The 21454-nt window shown below is 35.6% G+C and overlaps 1 protein-coding gene across 1 annotated transcript in view; it reads left to right on the top strand.

The window, feature by feature from the left end:
* The first annotated feature begins 1438 nt into the window (after window positions 1–1438).
* Window positions 1439–21454, top strand: part of LOC122473300 (disintegrin and metalloproteinase domain-containing protein 5-like) — a 124202-nt gene continuing 104186 nt past the window's right edge. Inside the window, exons 1-6 of the mRNA XM_043563664.1 lie at window positions 1439–1763; window positions 2254–2333; window positions 17036–17091; window positions 19510–19588; window positions 20362–20438; window positions 21259–21433. Of these exons, the coding sequence (XP_043419599.1) occupies window positions 1454–1763; window positions 2254–2333; window positions 17036–17091; window positions 19510–19588; window positions 20362–20438; window positions 21259–21433 (777 nt within the window). The 5' untranslated portion in view covers window positions 1439–1453. The remainder of the gene's footprint in view (window positions 1764–2253; window positions 2334–17035; window positions 17092–19509; window positions 19589–20361; window positions 20439–21258; window positions 21434–21454) is intronic.

Genomic DNA, 21454 nt, shown 5'->3' with positions numbered 1-21454 from the left:
CCCTTATCATTTCTTTATGTCAAAACTTCCTTGAACTTACATACTTACGAACAAATTTTAAATTGTGTCCTGAATAATAATTCCAAGTTCCTTTCAGCCCACACTTTAATAACCTACTGATTTCATCAATCCAGTAAGTCTCTTAATGTCAATTTCTTGTTCCTTGATGAATGATCTGTTTTTTCCTCTTGTAGATTTCAGAATTTTCTCTTGTTGTCATTTTAAATTTCAGATTTGTTTTTCCTTCAATGCCCAGTTGTTAATATATGGGTTCTTCCTAAGGTCATTCTTTTATTTTTTAAACCGAGAGAAACTTTTCTATTATCCCTTTTAATATTTCCTTCTAGGGGCGCCTGGGTGGCGCAGTCGTTAAGCGTCCGACTTCAGCCAGGTCACGATCTCGCGGTCCGTGAGTTCGAGCCCCGCGTCAGGCTCTGGGCTGATGGCTCGGAGCCTGGAGCCTGTTTCCGATTCTGTGTCTCCCTCTCTCTCTGCCCCTCCCGCATTCATGCTCTGTCTCTCTCTGTCCCAAAAATAAAAATAAATGTTGAAAAAAAAAAGTTAAAAAAAATATTTCCTTCTAACTTTTTAAATGCTATTATCTGGATAGTGACAGTTCTACTTCTATTCTTCTTATCTCAATTTTATTTTTGTATTTTCTACTTTCCAATTCTTTCTTATTCTTTTCTAGGAGAGTTTGTCAATCTGATAGTACAAGTTCCTAATTCATTAAAGGGTATATATCCATTCTGCTATCATTCCATCTATTGTGACTTTATTTCTGGGCCACTTGGTATTTGTTACTGTTATATTCTGCAAATAACTTACTTTAGTTTTGGGGACAGCCAAGCAAGTTCAAATCAAATTTATAATCATGATTTTGGCATTTATTAAAGCAATATTATAGTTAATGTGGGGTGTGGCTGTATTTTAATGTTTTTACTATGATGTGGGCTAGGATCTGTGGAGAAAAGAATGCCTATAGATTTCAAAAATCAAACTATTCTTGCTCCTTATAAAGGCAGAATGCAATAATATCTAATTAAAGTAGTAAAAACTAGGGGCACAGGATTACACAGAGTGTAGCAATAATAATTTGGGATATTAAAGATGATTGGAAGAGACTGAGGAGGGACTGTATGAGGTCTGCATTCAACAGCTGTCCCATAATGGTTTATCCAACGAACTTAAATTTATAAAAGTCACAGTGTTTGCAGCAGTTTTTGCAAATACAAGCATTTTGCCTGTTTGGATGATATGTAAATATAATAATAGAGGACTGTTTGTTATCAGTAACTTGAGCATTTTTATCTTTGCTCTTTCTCCTCACTGTAACTAGAAATTACTTCAGAAGTCGTTGGACTAAGTACAAGATATAAACAAAAGCCTTACCAGGCACCACCCTAATCTGGGAATTGAAAATTTCACAGCCTTTCCTTCCTTAATAAACCCAATGTGTGTGGGTCTTGACAGTCTGGCCTTGAGCCCTCCCCGGTCTGCCCGCTCGCTGCACGTTACCATTACCGAGCTAGCTATGCCACCTCCGGGGCACGGGGAGAGCGAGAGCCCCCAGTCGACCTCTCCCTTGAGCTCCTCCCTGAGGCGCCGCCTGCACTTCCCCGGAGGCGCCCTGCGCGAGCTGGCCTCCACCTTCCTCAACGCTTCAACTGCTGTTACACCGCCAGCCGGGCTCCAAGACAGCGGAGCCATGTTCCTTCTTCTGGTCCTTCTCACCCGACTTGGAGAGCTGCACGCAGACCCCCGTAAGTCTAGATACTTGTTCCCCCTCGCCATCAGCCCCCGGAGGGACTGTGTTCGCTTAGGGGGCTGTCATTTTTGGTCCAGGCCCCAGACCCAGACCTTATCCCAGCCCCGCACTCTCCCTACCCACTTTCTTCTTGCCCCTCGCTTGGGAGCCTGTGGCCAAGAAAGCAGAGGCAGACTCCAGGCAGAAAATCTTTTCACGTCTCTGGGTATTCTTTATGTAAAACGGACACAAATGGAATAAGGGGTCTTCCACGTACAAAATTTTGCTATTCTAGAAATAGTCGCATCGCCATAAAGAAGCTATTTGTCAATGATGTTCTGATTTGGTGACTGCTGCCCTTCACCTGCTTCACTGAAAATTGCAGGTCACTCTTGAATTCAGTATTATCTTTCCTCTGCAAAAAATAGAGAAACAAATGTGGAATTGGATATGGACAATGTAGGATTACAGGTATATCAAAATAACTTTGCTTATTTTTGTTTTAGATCCCGATAAAACATTTCTGGAAACCACAATTCCTGAAAAGATTTCATCATCTGATGCAAAAACAGATCCAGAAAATAATGTAATTGAGAAATATTTTTATATCATAAATTGGGCTAAGTTGCCTTTAATATTAAGACCAGAGTTGCTGAATGGAGGCAGGAACTCAATTCTTGGAGGCAGAGCTGATGGCTGGAGCAGGGTTCACAACAAGGAACATTTTGAAGTGTATGAATGTGTGTGACTTTATATGTGTGTGTGTGTTTCTGTGGAAGATGAAGGATTTTAAAGGTGGGATCTACCATGGCCAGGGCCAGGGAGAAGCTGGCAAAGTGCCTGACTCAGGCAGAAAATGTAAGGGAATGGCAAAAAACAGATTCCTCCAGGACCAGGATTAAGGTAAGGTGATCGAGGTGAGTCAGGGTCAGATTCTGTCTTGATTTAAAACTTTGATGACTTGTTCATCATGATTTTTTTTTTTTTGCACTAATTTTGATGTCTTAAATATTGCATTGAAGTAGTTTTTTGTTTGTTTGTTATTGAGTTTTCTGGTCCCCCAGTGCTAGTCCTAGCCCAGGTGATTTCCTCCAGTTTATTTGCCTCAGGTTTCAGAGTCAGTGAGACTGAAAGGTGATCTGGTAATTAGCCTATAGATGGCTTATATAGCAATTAGCACATAGGTTTAACAGTCTGAGCTTGGATATTGGTACATACTCCTTCTCTAACTCCTCAGGAAAATCTGTTTCTCACATGGTTCCTTCTATACTATAGGATAATCTAATACTAGTCATAATTGTGGTCTCCAAATTTATTTTTATCTTTTAGTGTTTTTTTGAAAACCTTCCCTCTGTTTCACATGAGGATACACTGTATCAGGTTTCTCCCTCCCCCATTTCTCCCAGTTCTCTGAAGGTAGCCTCTCCTCCCATGTACTCTTTACATTTTCTTTCTTTAGTAACTAGGTTTGTTTTTTCTTTCTTTCTTTTTTTTTTTTTTTTTTTTACCACTCAGTCCCCAGCCCCTACCCACCAAGCGAATTCTTAGCTATGCAAGGTATATGAGTGCTACTCCAGCTTTTTTTTTTCTGATTGGAAAGAAGGGGTTCCATTGGACTTTTTGTTTAATTTACTTTTTCCTGAAATGAATAATACCAACCCTCTCTATTACTTATCACTGAGAAGTCTTTGATATTGTCAATATCAATATCAAAGACAATAGTTGACTTGTCCAATATCTAGCATTTAAAAAAAATTATTTAATAAAATGGAATTTCAGTGTGTTTCTTTTGACGATAAGTTTTAAAAGCTTCCTTTTAATATTTTTGCAACAGTAAACTATTCCTAATGTGGGGTGTGATTGTATTTTAATATATTCAGTATAATATGAGGTAGGATCTGCAAAAGTAAGAATGCCTAGAAGACACATAGAGTGCTCCCAGATTTAAGAAATAAGAACATGGGGGTACTCAATTAATTTTGAATGTTTCTAATTGCCTATGCATATGTATATAAAGATAAAAAAAATTTCATGGGGCATAGTATATAATTATAAATACTAAAAGTTATTTTTTGTTCATCTGAAACAAATTTTAAGTATTTTTGACTAATAAAAGAGGTGGAACTGAAATTAAAATATTTATTTGGGCTCTCATAATTGCAATTCAGGAAGCACAGATTCCATAGCAACCCAAATTGTGTTCCCCCAGGCAACAAAAGTAAGACAAAAGGGGGTGCTTGTATAGTTGTTTACAAAGAATTTTGAGCAATGTTGACGGAAAACTAATCTTGTCTGAATATAATTAGTTGCTAAGACTATCACTAAGAAAAATCTCTTCCTGTAATGAGTGTTTGGGCTGATGTGTTGGAATATTTGCAGTTTGGCCCGATTCACAGGTTTGGCCTAGTCAAAAGTTCACACCATGTGAAGACACACCTGAGTTTCATTTTCTTAATGGCCTCCTGGATCCATTTTAAAACCCCTTGACATAAATGACTCCATTTTATTTCATCTTTCTCAGTATCTAAATTATTTATATACCTTTTTCTTAAATTGTATTTCCCTGATGATTTGACTTGCCTCAGCAGTAGTTCCTTGTTCTGAAGAATTTGCTTCTAAAATGATTTGCAGTTATTCCATTTAATTGTAACATAGTTTGGTAAACACACACACACACACACACACACACACTGGAGATTAGCATTGTGAAGTTAACAACTCTAATCATTGCTCTTGTTAGCTTGCTTTTGCATTCTTTAAAATGTCTATTGACAAAACCAGAATATTGTCACTAAATTTTATTATCTTCTCCAACATTGCACATGATGCTTCCATTTCTTCCCATACTGGAAAACTATTTAGTAGTATCCAGATAAAAGAACAGAATTCTTCAAGGTATTAAAACTCTTTCAAAAGATAGAGCAAGTACCATATTAATTATCCACTTCAAGTTGGAATTTCTTTTCTTGTTCATAAGGCATGTTTTCCCCTTTAAGAACATACTTGACAACAGAGGGATACCTTTTGTTCGTATAATTTATTTATTTTTTAAATTTACATCCAAGTTAGTTAGCATATAGTGCAACAATGATTTCAGGAGTAGATTCCTTAATGCCTCTTACACATTTAGCCCATCCCCCCTCCCACAACCTCTCCAGTAACCCTCTCTTTGTCCTCTATATTTAAGAGTCTCTTATGTTTTGTCCCCCTCCCTGTTTTATATTATTTTTGCTTCCCTTTCCTCATGTTCATCTGTTTTGTATCTTAAAGTCCTCATATGAGTGAAGTCATATGATATTTGTTTTTCTCTAATTTCTCTTAGCATAATACCCTCTAGTTCCATCCATGTAGTTGCAAATGGCAAGATTTCATTCTTTTTGATTGCTGAGTAATATTCCATTATATATATATATATATATATATATATATATATATATATATCGCTTCTTCTGTATCCATTCATCTGTTGATGAACATTTGGGCTCTTTCCATACTTTGACTATTGTTGATAGTGCTGTTATAAACATTGGGGTGCATGTGCGCCTTCAAGGCAGCATACCTATATCCCTTGGATAACTACCTAGCAGTGCAATTGCTGGGTTGTAGGATAGTTCTATTTTTAATATTTTGAGGAAACTCCATACTGTTTTCCAGAGTGGCTGCACCAGTTTTCATTCCCACAAGCAGTGAAAAGAGATCCTCTTTCTCTGCATTCTCACCAACATCTGTTGTTTCCTGAGTTGTTAATTTTAGCCATTCTGACAGGTGTGAGGTTCTGGTTTGGATTTGTATTTCCCTGATGGTGAATGGTGCTGAGCATTTTTTCATGTGGATGTCTTCTTTGGAGAAGTGTCTATTCATGTCTTTTGCCCATTTCTTCACTGGGTCATTTGTTTTTTGGGTGTTGAGTTGGATAAGTTCTTTATAGATTTTGGATACTAACCCTTTATCTGATATGTCATTTGCAAATATCTTCCCCCATTCCATTGGTTGCCTTTTAGTTTTGCTGATTGTTTCCTTCACTGTGCAGAAGCGTTTTATTTTGATGAGGTCCCAACAGTTAATTTTTGCTTTTGTTTCCCCTGCCTCTGGAGACATATTGAGTAAGAAGCTGCTGCGGCCAAGGTCAAAGAGGGTTTTGCCTCTAGGATCTTGATGCTTCCTGTCTTACATTTAGGTCTTTCATCATTTTGAGTTTATTTTTTGTGTATGGTGTAAGAAAGTGGTCCAGGTTCATTTTTCTGCATGTCGCTGTCCAGTTTTCCCAGCACCACTTGCTGACGAGACTGTCTTTATTCCATTTGATATTCTTTCCTGCTTTGTCAAAGATTAGTTGGCCATACGTTTGTGGGCCCATTTCTGGGTTCTGTATTCTGTTCCATTGATCTGCGTGTCTGTTTTTATGCCAGTACCATACTGTCTTGATGATTACAGTTTGTAATACAACTTGAAGTCTGGGATTGTGATGCCTCCAGCTTTGGTTTTCTTTTTCAAGATTGCTTGGGTGTTTGGGGTCTTTTGTGGCTCCATACAAATGTTAGGGCTGTTTGTTCTAGCTCTGTGAAGAATGCTGGTGTTATTTTGATAGGTATTTCATTGAATATGTAGATTGCTTTGGGTAGTATTGACATCTTAATAATATTTGTTCTTCCTATTCAGGAGCATGGAATATTTTTTCATTTTTTTGGTGTCTTCTTCAATTTCTTTCATAAGCTTTCTATAGTGTATAGATTTTTCACCTCTTTGTTTAGATTCATTCCTAGGTATTTCATGTTTTTTGGTGCAATTGTAAATGGGATTGATTCCTTGATTTCTCTTTCTGTTGCTTCATTATTGGTGTATAGGAATGCAAACAATTTCTGTGCATTGATTTTATATCCTGTGACTTTGTGGAATTCATGTATCAGTTGTAGCAGTTTTTTGGAGGAATCTTTTGGGTTTTTCCTCATAGAGTATTATGTCATCCATGAGAGTGAAAGTTTGACTTCCTCCTGGCAGATTTGGGTGCCTTTTATTTCTTTGTGTTGTCTGATTGCTGAGGCTAAGACTTCCACTATGTTGAATAACAGTGGCGAGAATGGACATCCCTGTCTTGTTCCTGACCTTAGGGGGAAAGCTCTCAGTTTTTCCCCATTGAGAATGATATTAGCGGTGAGTCTTTCATACATGGCTTTTATGATCTTGAGATACTATCCTTCCATACCTACTTTCTTGAGGGATTTTATCAAGAAAGGATGCTGTATTTTGTCCAATGCTTTCTCTGCATCTATTGAGAGGATCATGTGATTTTTGGCCTTTCTTTTATTGATGTGATGTATCACACTGATTGTTTTATGGATATTGAATCAGCCCTGCATCTCACGCATAAATCACACTTGGTCGTGGTGAATAATATTTTTAATGTATTGTTGGATCTGGTTGGCTAGCATCTTGTTAAGGATTTTTGCATCCATTTTCTCCAGGGAAATTGGTCTGTAGTTCTCCTTTTTAGTGGGGTCTTTGTGTGGTTTTGAAATCAAGGTAATGCTGGCTTCATAGAAAGTGTTTGGAAGTATTCCTTTTTTTTTTTTTTTTTTTTTTTTTTTTTGGAATAGCCTCAAGAGAATAGGTGTTAACTCTTCTTTAAATGTTTGGTGTTTAAATGTTCTTTAAATGTTCTTTAAATTTTTCCAGAATTCCCCTGGAAAGCCAACCTGCCCTGGACTCTTGTTTCTTAGGAGATTTTTGATTACTAATTCGATTTCTTTACTGGTAATGGGTCTGTTCAGATTTTCTATTTCTTCCTGTTTCAGTTTTGGTAGTGTATATGTTTCTAGAAATTTGTCCATTTCTTCCTGATTGCCCATTTATTTGCATATAATTGCTCATAATATTCTCTTATTATTGTTTGTATTTCTGCTGTGTTTGTTGTGATCTCTTTCATTCTTGATTTTATTTATTTGGGTCCTTTCCTTTTTCTTTTTGATCAAACTGGCTAGGGGTTTATCAATTTTGTTAATTCTTTCAAAGAACCAGCTTCTGGTGTCATTGATCTGTTCTACTATTTTTTTCTTTTTTTGGTTTCAATGGCATTGATTTCTGCTCTTATCTTTATTATTTCCTGTCTTCTGCTGGTTTTGGGTTTCATTTGTTGCTCTTTTCCCAGCTCTTTGAAGTGTAAGGTTAGGTTGTGTATCTGAGACCTTTCTTTCTTCTTTAGGAAGGCCTGGATTGCTATATACTGCCCTCTTATGACCGCCTTTGCTGCATCCCAGAGACTTTGGGCTATGGTATTATAATTTTCATTGGCTTCCATATACTGTTTAATTTCCTCTTTACCATCTTGGTTAGCCCATTCATTATTTAATAGGATGGTCTTTAGTCTCCAAGTATTTGTTATCTTTCTAGATTTTTTCTTGTGGTTGATTTCAAGTTTCATAGTGTTGTGGTCTGAAAATATGCATGGTATGATCTCAATCTTTTTGTACTTGTTAAGGGCGAATTTGAGTCCCAGTATGTGATCTATTCTGGAGAATATTCCATGTGCACTGGAGAAGATGTGTATTCTGCTGCTTTAGGATGAAATGCTCTGAATGTATCTGTTAAGTCCATGTGGTCCAGTGTGTCATTCTAAGCCATTGTTTATTGATTGATTTTCTGCTTAGGTGATCTGTTCATTGCTATAAGTGGGGTGTGAAAGTCCCCTACTCTTATGGTGTTCCCTAAAAATTGACATGTGTAGACCGAAGATCTATGATGATTTCTGTAGTTGCAAAGAGAGCCATTGCATTCTTTAATTATTGCAGTGGATTTCAATTGGATACCTGAAATTTTGCTTGCAATTTTAGAATCAGAAATACTTCTGGCAGTTGTACATTCAAATAGTCATTTAAGTAGAAAGACTGGTGATATGCTATGTGAAAAACCATTGCAGTGTCTATTGCAATTCTTAGATCTTCTAAATTTTTTTCAATCAAAAAAAAGTGTTGTATCACCTTTTTTGGTACTGTATGAAGAAATGACTCATCTCTTTTGTTTAGTTGTTAATATATGTTGCCTTATATTTGAATTCCCACCATTTTTATGTAAAAGAACAATTGCATACTGTACAAAGAGCTTCAAAAGGACTTTTTCCTCGGTTGATAAAACTGTTTAGAATTTGGCATTTGGAATTTAAATGTACACAAGAAATAGACAATAGTCCAAAATATTTCAAAAGGAATCGAAAATACTGAATTTGATCATCTTGCAGCTGGGTCAGTGCCTCTGTACAAGTCCAGACTCATAACTATCATGAACAAGTTGAACCATTGAAAGGGTTGCAAAGTTGGAAAATAAACAGTAAGTTCAACTAGATATGTGATTCAAAAAAATAATGAACTTCCAGTTAGCCTGTTGTAGTAAACACAGTCTTCCTGCAGAAACCCAGAGCTAATCTTACATAAGGTTTTGGGAAGCCTGGTGTTCAGAGATTAGTGAGATTTCAGAAGGGAGAGTGCTTAGGTATTGACATGTTTTCAACTGTGTTAGTGGTTGTCGGAGTAAGGCTGCTTGCTGACCATCTCACTTTCAGAATCCTCCTCAGTGGAGTGAGGCACTTAAACTTATCTAGAAGCTGGGGCTGTTACTGCTTTGTTAACCTTCAGAAGCTAGTTACTTGAGTGTGGCTGTTGGTGACTGGCTGATTGTGTGCTTCTGATTGTGTGCTCTGACCAGAAGTTCTCTCTAATTGTAGTTACTTGTTTATGACTTGGGACTTTGGCCAAAGAAGAGCCTTTCCCTTTCGTGAATATGAAAAATAAGTACTTAAAATTGTTTTAAAAAATCTTTATTTACTTTTGAGAGAGAAAGAGAGACAGCATGAGCAGGGAAGAGGCAGAGAGAGAGGGAGTCACAGTATCTGAAACAGGCTCCAGGCTCCGAGCTGTCAGCACAAAGCCTGATGCGGGGCTTGAACTCATGAACCAAGAGATCATCACCCGAGTCAAAGTCAGACGCCCAACTGACTGAGCCACCCAGGTGCCCCCAGAGATAAGTACTTTTAATTCTCCGTCTCTCATTTTGGATTTCCCTCAGACAAACCTATAGGGAGAGTTGAGGGATAATATCAGTCTTTATTTCTGAAGGTATGATTTTTAGCTCAAGTTGCCATTTAAATTATTTAAGCACCAGTTACTCTGGTGGAAAAGAGCTTTGACTAGTAAAGTTTTGTAATGTACTGAAAAAATATGAATACAGAATATTTCGGGTGTTCTGACAAACTCAATACAGGGCACAGGGTAAAAATCATTAAACTCAGGACATGTCTATACATACAGGATGCCTGGCAACCCTAAACACATCCCAGGGTCTATTTAGGAATGAATTTTTTTTTTTTACATATTTCTTAGTGTCTCAAATGACTTCTTTGAGTTAGACAGAGGAATTAAAGGCAGCCTAGGCCTGTTCCAAATCTTCACATGATTTGATCAAAGAGAACACTCATTACCATACATTACACACACACACAAAGGCCTACTTAGTTTAGCGGTCAAAGAAAGAAGTCCTACTAAATGCTTTTCCTTTTTTCTTCTTTGGTTTCTGGGCAAAAAAGTATCATGATACAAACATTTTGCCCTAGAAACATATATCAATAACAAATGTTGCTGTAGTAATGATTCCTCCTGAAGCATGAATTGACTGAGTCAAGGCTATTTGAGAGGAATTTGACAGTAAGGTGGAATCTCAGGATATTTTCTAACACACCAAATTTATGCCAATGGAAGCTGCTCTTTACAACCCCTTGAAACTTGATTTTTATTAATATTCTTCAATGTCTGTGTCCTAGTATCTTATAGGGGTGGTATAGTGTTTTCATATTGCTTGGTTTATTTACATAATAATGTTTGCATACTTTTTTTCCCCACCATAACCACCAGACCCCTAGTTCTATGTTAAATGATTTTTTTGAGTGATGGTGGTATGTGTAATTCCTTCCACAAGAACAAAGTGAACAACATAAAAAATCTTTGTCATTCTTCCTGCAACTGAAAGTTTTGCTAATAGAGCAAACTAAAGAAGACATGTCCACATATAAAATATGGCCCAGAATATCTTTGAGATCCTCACAGCCTCCCCTCCAGTGCCCCCCATATAAAACAGTGAAAGTGGGAAATTCATTAATTTTTGCTTAGTTAGGAAGAATTATTAACACGCTACAGAATGTCATCCAATTCATTCCAGCAATGATGTAATATGTTCTTAAGAGGGATTTATAGGTCAATTTCTGTGATTAATTTGATTCAAATGTAGTCTTTCTGGAAATACTATATAGAGGAATTTTTTGGACCTCAAGTGCAGATATATACTCCGATTTCATAGTGTGCTATGATTAATGGTCCCATCAAGCCCCTTATTGTTATACTTCCTCCTTTATTCCTATAGCCCCCATTCCCATTTCCCTCTTCCATCTGATGATAACCATGCCTGTGTACTTGATATATTTCTTTACATCTATATATACATTTGTATTCGATTGTATTAGACAGAATTCTTAGATGGCCCTCAAGAGTTTCACTCTTTGATGTACACACTGTACAATTCTGTTCTCTTGCAGATCAGTGAGACCTGTACATTTGATGGAGTAATCATTGCATTGATTAGTTTCTGTTTCACAAGACTCTACTACAGCTTTCTGGAGTATTTCTCCACCTGACCTCAGAGAACACACAAATTGCCATGATATGAACTGCCTATGGGGACCTTGTGGCAAAGGAACCATTGGCAGTGTCTTTGAGCTGAAAGCAGCCTTGGCATCCTTCCCTCCCCCTTAACCCCTGACAATCACTGATCTTTTCACTATCTCATTAGTTTTCCCTTTTCCAGAATGTTCTATAGTTGGAATCATATAATAAATAGCCTTTCCATATTGTCTTCTTCCGCTTAGTAACATTCACTTAAGTTTCCTCCATGTCTTTTCATGGCTTGATAGCTCATTTCTTGTTAATGCTGAATAATATTGCATTGTCAGGATGTACCACAGTTTATCCATTCACTTACTGATAACATCTTGTTTGCTTACAAGTTTTGGCAATTATGAATAAAGCTGCTACAAACATCCATGTGTAGGTTTTTGTGTGCACATAAGTTTTCAGCTCCTTTGGATAAACACCAAAGAATGTGTTTGCTGGATCATATGCTAAGAGTACATTTAATTTTGTGGGAAACTGCCAAACTTCTTCCAAAGCGGTTGTACCATTTTGCATTCCTGCCTGCCTGCAATGAAAGGGAGTTCTTGTTGCTCCACATCCTTGCCAATATTTGGTGTTGTCAGGATTCTGGATTTTGGCTATTGTAATAGGTGTGTAATAGTAAATCTCATTTTATTTTACGATTCACTAATAACTTATGATGTGAATATCTTTTCATATGCTTTTCTGCCATTTGTATATCTTCTTTGGTGAGGTTCAGTTATGGTATGCCTAGGTTCAGTTCTTTTGCCCATTTAAAAAAATTTTTTTAATGTTTATTTATTTTTGAGAGACAGAGAGGCAGAGAGAGAGGGAGACACGGAATCCAAAGTAGGCTCCAGGCTCCAAGCTGTCAGCACAGAGCTTGATGTGGGGCTCGAACTCACGAACCACAAGATCATAACCTGAGCTGAAGTCAGACGCTTAACCAACTGAGCCACCCAGGGGCCCCTCTTTTGCCCATTTTTTAATGAGATTGTTCATTTTCTTTTTGTTGAATTGTAAGCGTTCTTTCTATATTTTGGATAACAGTCCCTTATCAGATGTGTCTTTTACAAATATTCTCTCCCAGTCTGTGGCTTGTCTTCTCCATTGTCTCAAAACTTAACCAATTAATCACAATTTATTCATCCTTTATTTCCTTCTTATTGATATTTGCATTTAATTTAAGAAATTTTTGTCTACTGTAAGGTTATACAATATATTTCTGTGCTTTTGTGTAGAAGCTTTATATTCCTTTTACCATTTAGTCTGTGATCTATCTGGATTTTTTTTTTTTTCTATCATGAGATAGAGAAGTCAAAGTTCATTGTTTTTTTTCCATATGGATACTAAATTCACCAAGCAGCATGCATGGAAGACCATTTTTCCTCACCTTCAGTTTTTACTGAAGGTCAGATAAGTATATATTTATGGCTCTCTCTGGATTCTCTGTTCTGTGCCATTGGACTGTTCTTCAAAACTCTGGCCCATATTTCACTACCCTAATTACTTTAGCTTTATAAGTTAATATAAATTGGTGTGGGCACTCCTAACTTTATTTTTTTCATATTCTTGTCTTGACAATTCTAAGCTCAATTTGTTTATATCCACAAATGACCTGCTATGACTTTATTGAGTTTTCATTGAATCTATAGATCAAATTAGGGGAAATTAAACAATATTGAGTCTTCCAATTCATGTACATGGTGTATCTTTCCATATATTTTAGTTTTTCTTTCGGTAAGGCTTAGAAGTTTTTATTTTTGATGTCTTGAAAACCTTTTCTTAAATTTATTCTCAGTGTTTTTCAACATATTTTAATACTGTGACAAATGGTGTTTCTTTATGTTAATTTTCTAATTGTTGGTTGTCGATGAATACAAGCTAGATTATCACAATTTGATCAGATTTGTTTTATTATTCTTCATATGACCTATTTTGAAAGATGTTATATGTGCATTTGAATATTTCTTTTTCAGTGATTGGATGTAGTATTGTATATACGTCAGATAAATTTAGTTGATTGTGCTGTCCAAATCTTTATGGCTTTACTGGTAGTTCTCTTGGGTCCTTTCTATAACTGATAGAATTATAAAATCTCCACATATGCTTTTGAATTGTATATAATTTATTTTAGTTCCATCAATTTCTATTTTATATATTTTGGAGATATAATATTAAGTACATAAAATGTTTAAGACTGTAACTTTTTTTAAATTGATGCTTTTATCATTATAAAGTGTCCCCCTTTATTTCTTGTAATTCATTTGGAATTACATTATATATTGCTTGCTATTAGTATAGTTATCTTTCTTTTGGGTATTGTTTGCATGGTATACCTTTTAATCCTTTTATTTTTAGTGTTTTGTATTTAAAATGCTTCTCTTTTATATAAAAGTGTGTAATTATTATTTTTAAAATTCATTTGGTCTTTCTTAATTTTCCCTTTCCTCTGTTTTTATAATCCATGATGTGATTATTATTCTAATTTGTCTTTTTAGGCTATTAGTGATGTATTCTTTTTTATTCTTTTAATGGTTAACCTTGTGATTATAACATGTGTCTTTAATTTTTTACCTGCTACATTAAATTTGTATTTTTGCCACTCCCTGAAAAGCTCAAGGACCTTGAAACTTTACTCCATTTATGTTCTTTTTGTCATTTATGCCATTGTCATATATCTTACAACTATGTTTTTTTTTTTAATGAGAATAGCATTTACTATCACTGTTTAAAACAAATGATATTCACTTAAATTTACTGACATACTTATTTTTCCTGTGGTTTTCATTGTCATACATTTTCATCATTCTATCTTGGAGCAACTTACTTCCCATTAAAAAAGAAACACTATTTTTAGTGTTTCTTTTAGTGTAGGTTAGCTGTCAGTGAATTATGTCATTTCCTCTTGTGAGGAAATGTGTTTATTTTGCTGTGTATCTGCTGGATATTTTTGCTGGATATAAACTTTTGGTTGGATATCATTTTCTTTCTTCACTTTAAAGATACCATTCCATTGTCTTCTGGTATCCATTGTTTCTGTGGGAGTATGTATACTTTATTTAAAAATAAAAGCCTTTTGAGAGTAATGCACCCTTTCGTTCTTGTTGCTGTTTAAATATATGTTTTTTGTCTTTTTGTTTTAGCTGTTAGAGTATGATATGCCTAGTTTGTTTTCTTTGTATTCATTCTATTTTGGATTAATAGAGTATTTGAGAGTGTGAGTGGACATCTTTCATAAGCTTTGGAAAATCTCAGATATTATGTCTTTTTTTTTAATGGATTTTATTTATTTATTTATTTATTTATTTATTTATTTATTTATAGAGCATGAGTGCAGGAGCCAGTGGGGGTGGAGCAAAGGGAGAGGGAGAGAGAATCTTAAACAAGCTCCATGCCCAGCATTGAGTCCGATGCAGGACTCAATCTCACGACTCTGGGATCACTACTTGAGCCAAAATCAAGAGTTGGATGCTTAGCCAGCTGAGCCACCCAGGTATCCCAGGCATAAATTATTGATATTTAATTAATATTTCTTTCATAGTCTCTATATATTTCTCCTGTTTTCAAAATTACATGAATGTTAGACATTTTTAATGGGTCACACTTCTCTTATTTTTGTTTTGGTATTAATTTCACTTTGTCAATCTGAATATTTTCCACTGACCTATTATATTCCTGTTCACCAATCCTGTCTTCTGCTCTGTCTGATCTTCTCTCAAACCCCTTTTATTGACTTTTTAATAGAAGGTATTACATTTCTTTCTGCTCTAGAATTTCAGTTTGTTTATTAGATATTTTACTCTTCTGAAAATCTCCATATTTTTCTCATTTTAGTCATGGTCATTATACATACTACCTGTAGCTTTGTTATAATTATCTATTTGTTTTATTTTTTGCTGATTTTGGTAATTTGATCCTGTTCTTTTGCATTTCATACAATTTTTTATTGAAAGTTGGTGTAATAGTTTGCTAGGGCTTGCATTACAAGGTAACACAAACCATGTGCCTTATACAACAACAATGTATTGTTTCACAGTTCAACAAAGGAGACTAGAAGTCCAAGATCAAGTTGTTAGCAGGGTTGATTCTTTCTGAAGACTGTTAGGGATAATCTGCTCCAGGTCTCTCTTCTTGGCTTATAGATGGAATCTTTTTCTGAATTTTCATAGGCATTCCCCTTTGTGTATGTCTGTGTCTAAACTTCTCTTTTGTGTTTTTGTTTGTTTATTTATTTATTTTAGAGAGAGAGAAAGAATGCACCTGCACACAAGTGGGAGAGGGACAGAGAGAGAGAGAGAGAGAGAGAGAGAGAGAATGAGAATCTTAAGCAAGCTCCCTGGTCAGTGCAGAGGAGCCCTATGTGGGGCTTGATCCTATAACCCTGGGGTCATGACCTAAGCCAAAATCAGTCAGATGCTCAACCAACCGAGCCACGTAGGTGCCCCTAAATTTCTCCTTTGTATAAAGATATCAGTCAGATTGGTTAATGCCTACCTTAATGACCTAACTTTATTACTTCTGTAAGGACCCTATCTCCAAATAAGGTCATGTTTTGAGGTCCTGGGATAATGAATTCACATATAACGTTGGAAGGAAGGAGACACAGTTCAACCCAACCATTTGGATATTGTGTATGAAAAGTTTTAGAAGCTCTAGATAATGTCTTTTTGGATTTTTTTTCTCTTCCTGTCAGTTTTGTACATTTCCTATTATTTAAATTCTACTTGTTTTGTTTTGTAAGCTGTGTGGATTTAAAAATTTATTGATGCTGCCTTATTCCATTTATTTTTGATTATATTTGTTTAGTAACAAGGTATTTTTGGAGGGCACAATTCTCAAGATCCTCACAAGATTCCACTTATACTTATTTCTAGAGTACCATTCAGATGACTCTTTCAGAACATTTATCTGTTACAAAGAATCTTGTTCTGCTAGAATACAAAGTTAAGGCACTGAAAACTTTTAAGAGGCTATTTCTCTTGTTAAAATTATCTTTAAAAAGTAGCTGAATAAATGACTTAATGACTCTTATATTTTCTGTTATCTTCTGGAGGGTTTTCTAGACATGTCTCTGCTTCCCCTCTATCCTCTCTCACATTCTATTCCAGAGGAGTTTTGTTGCTTACGTGTGGAAAGCAAAGTGCAGTGGTACTTATTATGTTATACTGCTGGAGGTGTAGTGCATTTCCTGTAGTGCTATCTTTTGGAGTATTTATTCCATTGAGCACAACAATATACTTTTTAGGAGGTCTGGGAGTAAACAAGCAACAGATTCTTTCAAGTGAGGTGGGCGTCTTTGGGATTTGCCTTGGGCATGGTGAAGGGTGGTATGTGTCTAATCCAAAAGGTAATAGTCATTAGGCAAGATTCTCCATCAGAAATGTTAGGGTGAATAATAGACAGCGACTACTACTTAGTTCTCCATTTAGAATTCCTAGGCTTCAAATAGTCACATGGGAAGGGAAACATATGTAATGGTTATATCTTATTATTAATTTTTTCAATATTTTTAAAACATAACTCAGAAAAGAAATTATTTAGCATATGTTATTTACAAGTATTTTCACTGATTTTTTTTTGGATACTCATGTTACAGATTGCTTATATCATTACAATAAAAGGAAAACCATATTTTGTCCATCTCAGAAAGCAGTAAGTAAAAATTTTATCCTTTCAAATTTGAATTCTCTGGTTTCTTGATTTTTAAAAATAGGTATGCATAGAATAATTTCAATTCAGATGTATATTTAATACCTATATATATGTGATACTTACTGCATGTTGATTATTGGGTAAAATCATAGGCATACTAAAGATAATAAAACATGATCTGCAATTAAAGAATTCACATATATTCAGATGAAATAATGGAGAAAGGGAGAATTTTGCTATAACATAGTATTGTAATAAATGTGTAAATAGTGTTCTTTGGAAATCAATGAAGGTTTTTGGAAGGAAGTAAGAGATGACTTATCTCTTGAAGGAAGATACCTTGTGAGTTCTGTAAAGAAATGAGGTAGTGTAGGAGGACATTCTGTTTAGAGGAAATCATGTGCAAAACATGGAGGTATGAGACAGAGTGGATTCAGTGGTGTGTAGAAAGTCCACCTGGATTACTAAAGGACATATTTCTGGAGGATAGAAGTAAAACATTTTGGAAAGGTAGGCAGGAGTCAGGTTGTAGAAGATCTATAAAGCCATGCTAAGGATATTAGAAGCCAAAAATGTTTTTAAGCAAGTACATTATAGTCCCAATGAGAGTTTAGGCTGTTTTTGAGAAAGCAGAAGTAGAGGTAAGGTGTGTAATTTGTGGTTATGTAATAATTTAGGTGAATGATGATGGTGGCTTAAACAATGGTATTGTTCATAGCACTGGAAAGAAAAATTCAATAGACCTTGAAGATGGATTTGTTAGAGTGATTGGGAAAAAGTGAAGTACCTTGGATAATTTAGTTGTTGCTTGAGAAAATGGGTAGGTTATAGTTAATTAAGTGAGGAATAAGTGAGATATATATATGGGGGAAGGGGGTGAGTTTGATTTGGAATGCCTACAAGATATCCAAGTGGATTTTCTCCACTAGGAATATGAATATAAGAATTTGAATATATGAGAAGAGATTGGCAATGAGGACATAGGTTTAGCAGTAACCAATAGTTTGGCTATAAAATAAAAAATGAGAATTTATAGAGTGCTTATGAATAGCCTAGTGACTAAAGACTAAATCTTGGTGAAGATCAATATTTCTGAGATAGGTAGAACAAAAAAGAGCAGCCAACATGGAAGATCAAGCTGGAAGTGTCAGGGAGGTAGGAAGAGAAGCAGAAGAGTAATGTGTGATGTAAATTAAGTGATTATATTGAGTGGTCACAGTTTTCAGAATGATGCTAGAGAGCAGGGCAATGTTGATTTTAAAATTACCTTTTGGATCTGACATTCTGGCAGCTATGAATCTTTTCCAGAGCCGTTTCGGGGTGACTAAGAATGGACAAAGTGGAGAAATTATTTGTAGATTACTCTTATGAGAGTATCTTTGGAGAATTGAAAATGTATAAAGAATAAAGTAGGACACAGGTCATGGGAGAATTATTTATGAAGATAATACTTTGATAATGAACTTTTTAATAGCATTAAGTTAAAAAAATAGTAGAGAGGAATAGTTTGAAATTATAGGATTGAAAAAGTGTATATCTTCAATATATGGCATAGAATGGGATTCATAGCACAAGTGTAAGAGTGTGCCTTGAACAAAAGAAGTAGTCATCCTCTGGAAAAAAAGATGAGGAATGAGGGTAGATATAGGTGATCTGAAACTGAAATGATGTGGAGATTATGTGAGATGATTGGCAGGAGTGGGGTCAAGTTTCTGAATTGTTACTGAGGATAATGAAGGAAAATTCTGACAAAGGTTATTGAGAACTTGGTACTTAGCTAAGCTTAGTGAATATGAATTTGTAGTAATGCTAAGAAAATATTTTTTAAATTCTGTCCTAAACCTAGTTTTTAATTTTAAGATTCAGGTTTAAAATCTGGAATCAGTGAGTAACAAAGACAAAGATTTTAAAGTTCTATGCTGGAGGGGCCCCTAAGTGGCTCAGTCGGTTAAGCGTCTGATTTCAGTTCAGGTCATGATCTCGCGGTTCATGGGTTTGAGCCCAACATTGGGCTCTGTGCTGGCAGCTCAGAGCCTGGAGCCTGCTTGAGATTTTGTGTCTCCCTCTCTTCCTCTCCTCCACTTGTGTTCTGTCTCTCAAAAATAAATAAGTGTTAAAAAAAATTTAAAGTTCTATGCCGGAAATTGGGACCTATGTTATTTACACTGTTTGCTATCTCTAGCTGTTTGGATCGTTCATTAGGATGCATTTTAGTGTTATATGTCACCAGAGTTAAAATGCTTCCCTCAGCACTTGATTTATTGTAAACAACAGAGAAGTATTTGGACAAGAGGATATGCAAAGGTAACTGGTGCTATAATTGATCAGTAAAAGGAAAATTTGTATTATGAAGAATAATTTTTTATGTTTCATGTTTTCTGTTTGACAGATTGAACATGTTTTGTGATTTTATTCTAGATCATTTTTATCTTCGGTTTCTGTTGTTTACTTATATGACAAAGATGACATCCAATATTCTAAGCCTTTGTCAGCTCAGGTAAAACAGCTTTTTCTTACAGATTTCTTTCTCTAGATTATCTTTAAAAATGTTAATTTCAGTGGCACCGGGGTGGCCCAGTTGGTTAAGTGTACGTCTCCATTTTTTTTAATGTTTATTTTTTTATTATTATTTTTTTAATGTTTATTTTTGAGAGAGAGAGAGAGACAGAGACAGAGACAGAGAGACAGAGGGAGAGACAGAGAGGGGAACAGAGGATCCAAAGAGGGCTCCGTGCTGACAGCAGAAAGCCTGATGTGGGACTTGAACTCACGAACTGTGAGATCATGACTTGAGCCCGTTGGATGCTTAGCTGACTGACCTATCCAGGCACCCTAAGTGTCTGACTCTTGATTTTGGTCCAGGTCGTGATCTCAGTCCAGGTTGTAAGCTTGTGGTTTGTGGGTTCAAGCCCTGTGTTGAGCTCTGCGCTGATGGCATGGAGCCCACTTGAGATTCTTTCTCTCCCTCTCTCTCTACACCCTCCCCTTCCCCCCTTCCCTGCTCTCTGTCTTCCTCTTCCTATCTCTCTCTCTGTCTCTCAATAAGTAAACATTTTAAAAAAGTAAAAAATGTAAATATCCTGAAATTTATACATTCACTGACATTTAATAATCTGGACTACGTCTTATTTCTACGTGGCACAAGTTGATTGGGTAATTGCCCATTCAGTTTGAAGTTCCAATATTGATAAAGTAATAGAAATAAATGACACATCTAGGATATCCATTTTAAAAGTAAGTTATCTGTTTGTTCTTGTATATTCTTTTCAGATGGATTGCAATTATCAAGGATATGTTGCAGGTTTTCCAAATTCTCTTGTGTCACTCAACACTTGTTCAGGACTCAGGTTGTAGCCTTTTTAAAGATATTCTATTTGCTGGTATTAGATCCTGCTAGTCTATGAGTTGATTCTCTATTTATCTTTTCTAGTTTTATATTCACCTTTGTTATTTCAGTTCCCTAAAGAATGAACCAGAATTACTGATAAAATAGAATTGGTCACCTTGGAAACATTTGTCCCTGATGGAGGGCTACTTGTTGATTCTGACTGCTTGAGGCTTTGAGCAGTCTTGAGTGTAGGGAGGGTTGGTTGGTCTCTCCATAATTCTTTAGTTTTTCCAGATTTTTAATGTTTTTACTGATTTATTAATCTCCTAGAATGGTTCACAATTGTAGAATGCCTAGATCTGATAGATATTTTGGCTCTACTTCTAGCCATTTTTAGGCAGGTAATACCTTCAGTTAAGCCTCCCACAAAAAAAATGACTTATGGCATTAAGTGTCAGGAAAAATTAGATGTCTCAAAAAGAAGAAAGGACTTAAAACTAAGGAAGAGAGTGCCTGAAGATCTGACAGGTTGGCTTAGAAAATCTATACCCTAGGAAGGAATCCTAATCTGTTCAATCACATGGATCTATGCCACTAATATGCTTTCTTTAGATGATCAGGATATTTCTCTTAGAATATTTGTCATATAAAGCAATAGGCATCCTGTGGTATTACTGGCCTAGTTCTGAGTTTAACACTTCAATGAATAAAAAGGTAAAGTGGAGAAACCAAGGTGACTTTAAATGTAAAAAAAATGTATTTGGCTAAAATTCCACATTAGAATATTATAGTTTTGTTAGAATAATTTTGGACTTTGTTTTGATGATTTTAATACTCAGGGGAACATTGCAGCTTAAAAACATCTCATATGGAATTGAACCAATGGAGGCCGTATCAGGATTCGTGCACATGATTTATGAAGAAAAAAATGATAACACTAATATTCCTCTTTTAGGAGAAAATAAGACTTATAGCTATAATAACTTATATTATCACATCAGAAGGAGTTCAGAAGTAAGTGTTGACTTTTTAATT

Source organism: Prionailurus bengalensis, chromosome B1 (genome assembly GCF_016509475.1).
Source record: "Prionailurus bengalensis isolate Pbe53 chromosome B1, Fcat_Pben_1.1_paternal_pri, whole genome shotgun sequence".
NCBI classification, from domain to species: domain Eukaryota; kingdom Metazoa; phylum Chordata; class Mammalia; order Carnivora; family Felidae; genus Prionailurus; species Prionailurus bengalensis.
Note: the sequence above shows the minus strand (reverse complement) of the source record. Positions and strands in the feature narration are given on the sequence as shown.